The sequence below is a fragment of the Leopardus geoffroyi genome, chromosome C3, assembly GCF_018350155.1.
Source record: "Leopardus geoffroyi isolate Oge1 chromosome C3, O.geoffroyi_Oge1_pat1.0, whole genome shotgun sequence".
In the NCBI taxonomy this organism is placed as follows: Eukaryota; Metazoa; Chordata; class Mammalia; order Carnivora; family Felidae; genus Leopardus; species Leopardus geoffroyi.
This window is the reverse complement of record NC_059338.1, coordinates 33,220,614-33,233,729: the sequence shown is the minus strand read 5'-3', so window position 1 is coordinate 33,233,729 and position 13,116 is coordinate 33,220,614. Positions and strand designations below refer to the sequence as shown.

Sequence of the window (13,116 nt, the reverse complement as noted above, 5' to 3'; positions counted from 1 at the left end):
AGACCATTTTTCCTAGCAAAACCACCTTTAAAACACTGAACAATATTCGCTTTTCCACTATTTAGTGCAAACAGTTGAAAGCGTTTTAGGTACAAAATATAATCAAAGTTTAAAGGGAAAAAGTAGAGCTGTACCTCCTGGTTATTTATTTATTTATTTATTAAAAAAAATTTTTTTTAACGTTTATTTATTTTTGAGACAGAGAGAGACAGAGCATGAACAGGGGAGGGTCAGAGAGAGGGAGACACAGAATCTGAAACAGGTTCCAGGCTTTGAGCTGTCAGCACAGAGCCCGACGCAGGGCTCGAACTCACGGAACGCGAGATGATGACCTGAGCCGAAGTCGGCCGCTTAACCGACTGAGCCACCCAGGCGCCCCATCTCCTGGTTATTTAAAAATCCTAAATTACCTGAGTCACTTTCACCGAAGTCTGAGAAAATATCCTAATTGTTATCTGAATACACATTTTAAAATGCCTCGAGGCTTTAATGCAACAAAAAAGTATCAATTCATTTCCATTTCAAATGCCATTCATGCTTCATTCCATGGCAGTTTTTCAGTGACTTTAAAGATAGTAAACACTTACCTGTTTTTAATGGTTTTATGAAGGTCAGAGTAGACTGTGCCACAGCAACAACGGGTTTTGTCCTTTTGTTTGTTTTAGAATGAGGAGTTCTATATACTAATGAATCTAAAATAAGTTAGAAAGTAGAATAATAGCATTAAAAATGAAATAAGTTCCATGAATGAACTGTCTTAAAGTTAAATTTAGTTCTTCAGTATCACATCCATTTAGCAAATACTGAATAGCTACTATGTACCCCGTACTATGCTATGAACTTGGTGGTCAATAAAACCTACATCTGGAAGTTCTACATCAGAAGTTACACTTAATATCTTGAGTGCCTATAGAAGCTAGGAGTCACATTCAATCACAATTTATTTTATGTATGTATTGCAGATTCTATGCTAGGTACTGAGAATGCAGAATTGAGATATGGCCCCACCCCTTAGGAAGTTCTCAGTCTAGTACAGAAGTTTAAAAGGAATTACAATACAATACATAGAGGAAAAATACAAGATTTAAGCAGCAATGAGAACAAGGAGAAGGGACAGCTAACTTCACTTAAAAGGGCAGGACAGCCTTCCTAAATGGGAATACACTTGAGCGGACTCTTAAAGTGGAAGCTAGGCATGAGGCATGTGGCCTGTTGACAGAACTGCAATGTGCCTGAATAAAAAATACATATCAGAAAAACAATACAAGAAGAGGTTGAAAGAAGTAGAAAAGACTTCAATCATAGTAAAAATAATAGTGGCAGCTAATGTTTGAACGCTTTGCTGCAGGCACTAGCATAGTCTTTTAATATAGAATACCTCATGCAATTATCCCAGAAAACCTATAAGAAGTGTATTATTGTTATTATAGGTTTTCTATAAAAATAGGTTTTGGTTTTATATAATTAGGATACTGGAGCTTAGAACAATTAAGCAAGTTGGTCAAAGTCACACAAGCTAGTAAGTGGCAGAGCTGGGCACTGTAGTCCCAGAGCCTGCACTATTAGTCAGCTGGAAGTACCTGGTATGCCAATGAAAGACTCAAATCTAGGAGGTGACGCCACCATTTACATTTTAGGAAACAGTGGCCAACGGAATAAAAGGGATCAAGACTAGAGATAGAAAGCTAAGAGGAAGCTATTATAGTAGCGCAAGTTAGCTATTATGAGAATTTAAATTAAAACAGAAGCAGTAGAGACAAATTAGAAAGAGTTATTCTAATAGGACCTACAAGCCTTAACAACCACTGGCTAGGCAGGTGATAGAAGAATGAGAACTGCAGATGATGTCCAGGTTATCTAACCCAGGGGACTGAGGGAGACAGTAGGTGGTACCTACAAAGAAAAGTATAATAAGAGTCACAGTGGCAGAGTGATATCGTTTCTAGGTTGATATAGGTTATATCAGGATAGCAGTTCACTTCCTCAAAAGCAAGTTTCATCAGATTATACACCTGCTAAATATGAAGAGCTAATAAAAAACAGCAGAGGGCAAACTATGCCCCACAGGCAAAATCCAGCCACTTCTGCACAGTCGACAATCCAAGAATAGTTTTTACATTTGTAAAAAGTTGAGAAAAAATCAAAATGACTGTATTTCACGACACTTGAAAATTACATGAAATGCAAATTTCAGTGTACATAAACAAAATTTTATTGGAACACAGCTGCACTTCTTCACTTACACATTGTCTATGACTCTTTCTCCTACAATAGTGGAGGTCTGGTAGTTGCGATAGAGGTCATTTGGCCTGCAAAACCTAAATTTTTATTATCTGGATCTTTAGAGGAAAAGTTTGCTTAGTTTTGATTTAGAAGGATTGCAAATCTTCGCCAATTGTGAAAATAAGGAACACAGTCAATTGTGACATGATAGTTATTAGGTTCTGAGTTTCTTTGTGTTTGAACCTTTCAAACATTAAGAGGAAAAAAATCCTCATTCTGAAACATTGCGGAAGCTAGTCCCTCTGCCTGGAGTCATTTTATCCTGTGAGCAGCCTTTCCTGGAACCATCTCACAGCTCCTCGCCATTCACAAAAGCCAAGTAAAGTGCCTCCATTTCTGTGCTTTCGTGATTCCCTGTGCATAGCTCAGTCAGAGGACTGAGACAACTTGAACACAGAAACTCTCCCTTTTCTCCCTCATATCCATAAAGCCTAGAACAATGCATAGCACACAGCGGGCACCTTATAAATACTGAATAAATGCATCTAGGAAAACCGTCTTCTTTCTCTGCTCTCCTAGGTTCATCAGAATAGAAAGATGAGTCAGTCATTCTTAGTGACTTACCATGCTCTCATATAGGCTCATAAATCAGATACTCAGCGTGTCTAATTCTTTCTAAACCCTGCAAAGAGGCTCAACTAGGTGGCCACCTTAAAGAAACTATAGGTTCAAATGTCAACACTTCAGTGGCTTATTTAGTAAGTCATTCATTCATCACTTACTGTACACCTTGTAGAAAATAAAAAAGGTATATATGTACGTTCCTTATTCTCAAGGAATTTGTTACCTGGTCAGATAATATCTATAGGAAACAAGAAAACAACACAGGCAAAGAAACAGAGTTTACAGGTACATACAAGATGTCATATACGCTGAATTCAAATTTGCTTAGGGAAGGTACCTAGCGGCAAATTCATCAGGGAGTAGAGTTAATAAAAGTTGATTATAGTACTTGAAATAAATGAAAGATTTGAATTACTGAGGAAAAAAACAGGTAAGAATGGAAGAAGACACGTGGTCAGAAACAAGACAAGGATGCCCACTCTTGCCACTTTTATTCAACATGGTATAATTGGGCAAGAAAAAGAAATAACAGTTATTCAATTTAGAAAGAGAGAGGTAAAACTGTCACTATTTGCAGATGAAATATTAAAAACAGAAAACCCTAAAGACTCCAACATAAAACTGTTGGAATAAACGAACACAGGAAAGATGCAGGATACAAAATCGATATATGAAAATCTGTTGCATTTCTATATACTAACAACAATCAGAAAGAGAAATTAAGAAACAATTCCATTTACTATTGCATCAAAAGAATAAAATGTCTAAGAATAAATTTAACCAAGGAGGTGAAATCCTGTACACTGAAAACTGTAAGACACTGATGAAAGAAACTGAAGACAAAACTAAACAGAAAGACATTCCAGGCTCATGGATTTAAAGAATCAACATTGTTAGAATGTCCATATTATCCACAGTAATCTAGGGACTCAATGAAATTCCTACCAAAATTCCAAAGGCATTTTTCACGAGAATAGAACAATCTTAAAATTTCCATGGAACCACAAAAGCCCTGAAATAGCTAAAGCAAGCTTGAGAAAGAAGAACAAAGCAGAAGGCACAACACTCCAAGATTTCAAAGTACTGCCCTCGTTGCTACTGGAAAATAAGACTATAGAGAAGCCAAAGGTGAAAACAATGTCTGTTGGTAGGCTCTGCAATGACACAGACTAAATCAGGCGCCACTGGAAATGGTGAGAAGTGATCAAATTCCGTATTTGGAAGAAAGAGAAGATACAATTTGTTGTTCGGAGTACCTGGGTGGCTCAGTTGGTTAAGCATCAGCCTCTTGGTTTCGGCTCAGGTCATGATCTCACGGTTCCGGAGTTCTAGCTCCACATCGGGCTCTGCGCTACCTGGGATTCTCTCTCTCTCTACCCCTCTGGCTGTCTCTCTCTCAAAATAAATAAACTTAAAGTTTTTTTTAACATTTATTCATATTTTTTGAGAGACAGAGAGAGAGAGCGAGCGAGCAGGGGAGGGGCAGAGAGAGAGACACACAGAATCTGAAGCAGCTCCAGGTTTTGAGCTGTCAGCACAGGACCAATGACAGGCTCGAATTCATGAACCATGAGATCGTGACTTGAACCAAAGTAGGCTGCTTAACCGAATGAGCCATGCAGGAGCCCCGATAAATGAACTTAAAAAAAAAGAAAATGTTGATGGACTGAATTTGGAATCAGACAGACTGTCTGAATTTATAAAGAAAAGCTTGGAGAGAAAGACACTTAAGGACATTTACAAGGTTTGGGCCTGAGATGAGAGGTCACAGTAGCAAGTGTTGTGATGGAAGCAACATGCCAGGTATGTGTATCATGGAAGTGGGGACAGTAAAGGTTTGGCTTTGGACAAACTAAAGATGCTCACTAGACAGTGAAGCAAAAACGTTACATGTTGGATAAATGAGTCTACAGATTAGAAGTCCATCCTAAAGATACAAAATTGGGAGGCTGCCATGTATGGACAGCACTGAAAGCTAGGAGATGGAATGAGATCATTAACAGAATGAGTAAAAGTATGAAAAAGGTTCAATGACTAAGCCTTCACTTACTCCAGGATTTAGAGGCCGGGATGATAAAGAGCACTGAACAAGGAAAACCAAGAAGCAGCCAGCGAAATAGGAAGAGAACCAGGAGAGAGCGGGGATGGCAGAATAAAGCGTTCCAAGAAGGCAGAGGCTCAAAGCATCCAAGAGTTTGCTAAGAGTTCAAGATGAAGATTGAGAAATATCTACTGGATTTAACAGTAGGGAGGTATCGAGGACCTTGATAAGAAAGGTTTCAGTGAAGTCGTCAAAAGCTCATTGAAGTGGGTTCAAAAAATAGGAGAGGAATTGGAAACAGCTAATACAAGCAACTTTCTAAGTGACTTTTTTGCATTAAAAAGCACCTTTTAATTCATGTTTACACAAAAAAAGTGTCCATATCTCAGCGAACTATCACAAAGTGAATACTTAGGTACTTGCAAGGAGTTTTGCTCAAAGGAAAGCAGAAGAATGGAGCAGGGGCTGCAGGAGGGATAAGTGGTATCAATAAGAGGTGTTTTTGTTTTTGTTTTAAGAGATGGAAGTAATAACAGCATATTTGTATCAGAAATGACCCATTAGAGAGTAAAAAATTAAGATATGAGACAGAGAAGACAATTGCTAAAGCAACGTCCTTGGGTAGAAGGGCACAGAATCTGCTGTGTGCACAGGATCTGTGTCAGCACAGGGCCTGCTTGGGATTCTGTCCCTCTCTTTCTCTGCCCCTTCCCTCCACTCTCTCAAAAATAAACATTAAAAAATACTGTATTGATTATAATTATTTGGTGTAATTGTTATGAGTATTAAATGAGGTAGTAGTAAGCACTTACAACTGGGTCTGACAGAACACGTGCTCAGTAAATATTACCTCCTATTATCAACGATGAGAGAGGAGGAATGAGAGGTGTTAGAAGTTTCAGGAGAAAAGAACGGAGGGATAAGATAGTCTACAGTAAATCGATATAAGCCAATAAATCCAAAAAGATGTAGCCAAAAAGAGTTAAGGGCTTGCTTGAAATTAGTGGTCATTAAAGACCAACCAGCCAGGTTCAAGCACAGAGCAGAGAGGGTTGGATTGGGATGGAATTTCCTAGGCAAATACAACGAGGGAGAAGAGCGATGAATTAAATGATGATGCTGAGTTATGGAATCCAAGCTGTATAAGTAGGAAAGAAAGGACATGTCAGAGTGAGGACTGTGGAAACCATGACAGATTAAAGGATTGTGTGTGTATGAAGAGGAGAAAAAATGTTGGAGCTGGGTTTCAAGAGAAAATGCTAAAATCACAGAGATGGTGACTGGAGATTGGAGTTTGGAGACTTTTAGGAGAGTGTGGCCTAGGTCCGTTGGAATCAAAAGGCCAGAATATTGAAAGGATACACTACAAGGATTTTGAAATCATAAAGGATAATGACGGTAGTTTTGGAGAAGCCAAATGTAAAAATCTTGAGAGTAATCTTTTACTGTAACAAGGAAGAACATGGGTGGAAGAGAATGAAAAATGAGCTTCAAGCTGTTTTGTTGCTGTTTGTTTTTTGTTTGTTTTTCAAGGAAGAAAGGAGAAACAATAGTAGATGTGAGAAGGAAGGTGGTCCACTATTCCATTAAGAGGCCCAAGGTCAGAGGAATACGAAAGAAAACAGACATAACTTGAGAAGGTGGCAATGAAAACAGTGCTTTCAGGGGAGAGCCAGGTTTCAGCAAGGTAAGAAACTGAGGGAATGTTTAGAAAAGATAATGCTAATGAAAGAGAGTAAGTCCAGAGGGCACAGACACTTGAAAGAGCTGGAGAGATAGAGAAAACGGTTCAAATTAAGGAAGGGACGTTCAAAGAGAAATGAGATAATACAGATGTGTGATACTTCCTAGGAGCTCTAGGATTCTTTTAAATTATCTGTTAAATAAGTAGAGTGGTTTGTTTCCCTTCCTGGACCTTAACTACCATGAGGTAATTTGGGATAAAAGGGCATGACGGAATTAGTCCTGTTTTTGAGGTAGTCTTGGTGGTCCAGTTGTACTGGGGAAGGAACAATGACATTTTTCCCAAAGGAATGTAGAGCTCTGGGGCTCTATCTATGTTGCTAATTAATGGCTAAGTGAAGGCTGAGGGAGAATAATGTCATGAGGTACACAGAGTATGTAAAGACAACTTCTGCATTTTCTCAGATGGTAATATGGGATCCAGGGACACCACTAGCTCTTCCAGTCAGGGCCTGGACTAAGGTGAGGCAAGCGAAGTACTTTCCCCTGGGTGTAAAACTTGAGGTGGGTACCAAGTAACTGGGGTAATCAAGGTAAATATTTTAATGCAGTATTTTTTTTTTACATTAAAATTAAGGCAAAAACATCATAATGAACAAAATATCAAAGTTTAAGTAAGAACAAAATTAAAAGGATTTTAGAATTCAGCCCCACCCTTTTCCATCTTGTACGAAGCAGACTGGTAAACGAAAAGTACAACTTAATGCAAGCTTATCAACAGGACATTTACTAAACCAAAAGAAACAGAAAATATGCTCCTTATACGTATGCTTTCATTAAAGATTTTACAAACAAGACTCACCCGTTTTCTTCCTCAGGTTTGATTTCTCTCTGTAGCTAATATGTTTTGAGATGGGTGTTATCATCTTTTTTGTTTTTTTAACAGTTGCCATTTTAGATTCCACGGGAGAAAAATGGATTCTTTTGATTTCTCGTACTTCTGTATGTTCTGTAACCGTAACTCTCACATTTGCATCTTCCTTGTTTCCCTCACTCTTTCTTTTGCGAGCAACTAAAGCAGTCTTTGAGGAAGGAATTACTGCATTTTTATAACTCTTAGATTTACTGAACACTGGATCTATAACTGGAAGACAAGACTGAAAACCACTTTTCTCTTTTTGAGTATCTCTTGGTTTTTCAAATTCACCTGCAACACTGTTGAGACATCTTTTTGCCTTTGGTTTATTAGCCTCAGTTTGGTTTTCTCTGCTATAAATGGATTTGCTTTTAGTAACAGTGGCAGAAAGTATTGGGCGTCTTGTACGTTTATCATGGCTGTAACTAGAAATATTCTGAATTTCAGAAAATTTAGGCTGATTTTTTGTAAAACTGTAGCAATCTGACTTCATTTCTAAAGTTTTGGATTCTTCAAAAATTCCTTCAGGAGATTGTGAACCCTGACATTCACGAAAACAAGGTAAAACTCCATTTGTTCTCTGATCTTGAGGAGACTGTGAGACCTGAGAATTTTTATTTGATGATGATAATTTACATGTTTGCTGAGACATATATATATATGCCATATTATCTTTTACAAATTGATTTGGGGACAGAATTGGGTTAATTGACTCTGGTTCTAGATCCTGGTTTAGTCCATAATTGTCATTTATGAAAGAATCTGGACTTAAAATTGTCCGGTAAGTTTTATGTACAGTTTTTAATTCCAAATGCACAGGACTTGAATTATCTTTCCTAAATGTATCTGATGAAAGACATGTAGCTACCTCTGGTTCATTATTAGCTGCATGGCTGTTATTTACAAAGGAATCTGGACTTAGAAAATTTCCTTGGCTTTGTGTAATGTTCAAAGTTGAACAACAGGTGGGGGTAAGAATAAGCTTACTATTCTCTTCAATTTGGCCACTCATATTATGTATGGAGCTAAAGGAAGTTTCACTTGTCACTTTCTCATTAAAATTAAAATCTTCCGAGCCACCGGCACCTTCTACTTTCAACAGTTCCCCGTTTTCACATGCGTGAAGAGATGTGTATGTAGTAGATCGACGTACAGAAAGAGGCAAGGACGTCTCACCATGGCATTCTTTGAAAACGGGACTAATAGGTGATATTGGTATTTTATTTTCTTCGAGGCTTAAAGAATTGTTTTCTGTTAGGAAACAGCCTTCTTTCATAGCCAAATTTTCACAGGCTTGTAGTGGGCTCCGAACTCTGTCAGCTTTTTGGGAAACACAAAATGTTGTGTTAACATTTTGAATAGAGGAATTCCTCTTATCACTTGAAGAAGTTGACATTTTCTTCTTATTAATTGTATCCCAAAGACTCCTCTGCAAAAATAAGCAAAACATACAGATTAGGTTGACAGCTACCGAAAATTACCTTTAAATTAGCAATATCAGACATGTTACTTTTAGACTTATCAAAATATAAATATAAATATAAAATGATTCTTATATGTTATTATTTTCTTAGAGTAAATCACAGAATGATTAAAACTTATTACCTTTTTCTTTTTCTTTTCTTCTGCATGTCCTAGTAATATAGCTTGGTGTTTCAGAATATCATTTACCAGAAATGTCACAATCTCTCTTACTCGGCCTTCTTTTAATGGTGTCCAGTTAACAGAAATAATAATTTTTTCTTTAGGCTGTAATCAAAGAACACATTTTGAATGACTATAGAAGTAGTGATGTATAATAACCAAAACATATTATGTACAATTTAGACATAGTAGAGGATTAATAATTATTGGTCACCAATACTCTACACCATAATAACATCTAACAGGTCAAATATATCTTCCTACCCTATCTCACGTCATGATAAGGAAAAAAGCCACTAATAATAACAAGATTCAACAAGAAAATAAAATTATAATAAAATCTTAATTGCATCTATAGCCCATAGCCCGGTAGGAATTTGTCGAATGCAATACCCCGACAATGACAAAACAAATTGTGTCCGTTGTTTTTCAGAGGAGAAAAGACAAGTTTTGTTTTAGGGTAGAAATCATAAAATATCATAAACAGCTAGTTTTAAATTATAACACTTTAAAAAAGTGAGGGGCGCCTGGGTAGTTCAGTCGGTTAAGCGGCAGACTCTTCATTTGGGCTCAGGTAATGATCTCATGGTTCCTGAATTCAAGCCCTGCAACAGGCTCTGAGCTGACAGTGTGGAGCCTGCTTGGGATTCTTTCTCTGCCCCTCCTCTGCTCTCTTCCTCTCCTTTCTCAAAAATAAATCAATAATCATTAAGAAAATGAAATAAAAATGTAACTTAAAAAAAGTGAACTTTTACTCTGTTAAGATGGCATATTCTAACAATACAAAATTAAAAACCATAAAACAACTTTAGTCCACATAACAAAAAGAAATAAAAAAGTATTACATAGACGGGAAAAAAAAAATCTATCTGTCCACAGAAAAGAGGAGAGACAAAGGTTCTTAAGTGTAAATGAACCACTGCTTACACACACCTCTATGGACCTCAGATGAGAACCTCTTTCCACTACCTTATGAAGCAGTTGCTTAGACAACTGGTCAGACTCCGCATCAGCCACTCCACATTTAAAGTGGGGCTTATTTTCACACTTTCAGAGGTTCTACTCAATGCAAAGGCCACAGCAATCAACATAAGAACATAAATTTTCTAGTTGGTAAGAGGGATGGGAACATTATCATGGTCAACGCAATGCATTAAAGGTACCCAGGTTGTTCTTGAAACAAGTCATAAAATTAAATTGGATTCCCCATTAAAAGTACACTACAGCAAAGGGGAAAAAGGATTAAAATATTAAAGCGTGCATACAAAAAAAAAAAAAAAAAACAATCACAAAAAAGCACAAACAAACCCTGAACAGGTGCTTTCATTTTTTTTGCTGTAGACACCTTCAGCCAAAACAAAGCCCACTATTGCACCTGCATAGTTACCCTGACTCTATTTGGAGTCAGTTTCCCTGATACATATGGACACTAAAATGCATGCGAAGATGACTGATAGGAAGCAAAACATTTTTAAAAGCTGCTCTTTCTGGCAATCTTAAAAACAGATGGATAGATAAGAGTATTAACTCTAGAACTTCAAGTCTTTTTTTTTTTTTTTTTTAGAACTTCAAGTCTTTGGCCTACTAAAAAGGTCTATTAAAGGTCTACTAAAAAGCTATTTTAATAGAGGTCTATTAGAACTTTTCTAAGGATGCTCCGTGCACGCGCGGTGGTATGCGGTCACCGCCCAAGTTACCGCCCACCCAAGCCTTCCATAGAGCCGGTGGGACAAGGACCAGCCCAGAGTCAGCGAAAAGGATCTACGGGTCTTTCATTTGTGGGTTTCTTTTCCAAGCCGCGCCCCTCCTAGGGAGGGTGCGTGAAAGCCCGCCGAGGGGGCGCGGGCCGGGGCACGCCCAGCCCACCACCTACCTGTAGCTCAAAAGATCGCGGCGAGATGCTGAAGCCCTGCTCGGCGGCTGGGAAGTGGGCGATCTTCACTTCAGCCACCTCCTCGTTAGGGTTGTCCAGGGCCAGGGGCAGCGTCCGCGAGGCTCCCAGCCGCACATCTCCGAAGCACAGGAAAGGCGACCTGCAGAAGTGGCTGAGAGACAGGACCGGCGGGGAAGCTGCCGCCTCCTCGGCCGCGGAGTTCCGCGGCCTGGCCGACGGCCTCCGTTCCGTGGGGCTCACCTCCCAGCTTCGCCCCGCACGCCGGGTCGCCATGGCAGCTTCGAGACGCCGTCCGGAAATTCTGGCGCCTTGTCCACAGGGCTGCTCCGGAGCGGGACCCCGACCGCGTCCCCTCGGAGGCGGCTGTGGAGGTCGTGAGAGCGAATCCGCCCCCCCCCTTTCGTTTCCAGTAGCCGACACGCCAGAAAAAAAAAGAAACAAACGCCACAAATTCGCAAACTCCAAAAAGGAGCAACAACTGCGGCCCCAGCCTCGGTTTAAACTTCTCGCCTCCACCAATGGGCGCGCCCGGAGACCGCCCACCTCCTCACAAGGCCAATCAATGAGCAGCAGCCCCTAGCCAATGAGACGGCAGCGCCTTATTTAAATAATCATCTCGGCCGCAACGTGTCTCCTAGGAGGGGGCGAAAACCGTGGCGGAGTCTTGGGCACACCCTGAAAGTATGGGTTAGAATTGAAATTCGCCTTTTTATTTGAAAACAGGTTGGGTTAAAGGGAAGAGAGTAACAGCATTTCCACATTAAATGTAGCAATCATTGCGGGTGCCCAGAGGTCCACCTTTGTAAAACCGTTAGGTAGGCAAAAAATTAGTTTAAATCAGTCATCTAATATGCCCCACCCAGCACTATATTCATTAGCCTTCTTTTGCGGTTTCCTGGGGACGAAAGGGAGAAAAATGAAGAAAATTAAATTTATAATTGTATCAACGTGCTCATTTCAGTCACTGACTATAACAGGTGCTCAGTAATTCTGTTACGTGCTGGTTCTTACCCCGGGATACTGGTAGCAAAACTAGATAAACAAAAGAGAACCGAGGTTCCCAATAATTTATAAGTAATGGTTTTGACAGGCAGTGCCCTTGACAAATAACTTCTTGGTTTTTATCTTAATTGTAGGTATCTCATAATAATGATTATGGCTTGCATATTACTGTCACTATATGCCAGGGCTTGTTTAAAGTCCTTTACACGTTTATCTCAACTTTTACTTCAACCCTGTGAGATAGCTACTATTTGTATTTTACAGATGAGCAATAGACTATACAAGACAGCAAGCTTGCAAAGCTAGGATATGTACACAGGCAGTTGGTCCATATTCTTGCTCTTACCCGCTATACCATACTGCCTCTAAAGATAGTAAGAAATTAAAAAATAATATATGGATGTGTGTATGGGGATGTGTGTATGGGGACACAAAGCAAAGTCTCTGAGTAGAAAACAAAAGGAAAAAGGTGAGGTTTATACTAAATTATATTCACTGACACTCAACAGGACCTAAAGTTGAATCCTGTTAACAATTTTTAAAGAATATTGTTTGTTTGTTTGTTTGTTTGTTTGTGGAATCCTTTAGGACTGATGCACAATGAGAACACTACTAGTTTTTTTAAGCAAAAAAATGTTAATATGAATTGCAATTATTTTCAATTGCACTTATTTCATATTGTGAATGTTATTCATCAAATTAACATTGAACATACAAGCCCTCTAAAGCGTAAGTCACTGAAAGGTTTGATTCACCTTTTTTTAACATGTTGATAGCACATTTTGTTTATATGTGTTCTTCCTTCACGGTTTTTCATAAATGCTGTTAACTCACAATTTTGTTAAAAAAGCAGAATGATCATGCTCTGTCTCTCTCTGTCCCAAAAATAAATAAACGTTGAAAAAAAAAATTAAAAAAAAAAAAAAAGAAAAAGGGGCGCCTGGGTGGCGCAGTCGGTTGGGCGTCCGACTTCAGCCAGGTCACGGTCTCGCGGTCCGTGAGTTCGAGCCCCGCGTCAGGCGCTGGGCTGATGGCTCAGAGCCTGGAGCCTGTTTCCGATTCTGTGTCTCCCTCTCTCTCTGCCCCTCC

General features: G+C 39.1%; 1 protein-coding gene across 4 annotated transcripts in view; it reads right to left on the bottom strand.

Annotated features, from left to right (window-relative positions):
- Positions 1-11,619, bottom strand: part of ASPM (assembly factor for spindle microtubules) — a 52,787-nt gene extending 41,168 nt beyond the window's left edge. For 2 of the 4 annotated variants that reach the window (XM_045456674.1, XM_045456675.1), the window contains exons 1-4: positions 11,005-11,619; positions 9,093-9,236; positions 7,434-8,916; positions 588-692 (exon numbers count right to left, since the gene is read on the bottom strand). In XM_045456674.1, the coding sequence (XP_045312630.1) occupies positions 588-692; positions 7,434-8,916; positions 9,093-9,236; positions 11,005-11,298 (2,026 nt within the window). In that variant the 5' untranslated portion in view covers positions 11,299-11,619. The remainder of the gene's footprint in view (positions 1-587; positions 693-7,433; positions 8,917-9,092; positions 9,237-11,004) is intronic. The other 2 variants (XM_045456676.1, XM_045456677.1) reach the window with 2 other exon arrangements.
- Positions 11,620-13,116: the final 1,497 nt, after the last annotated feature.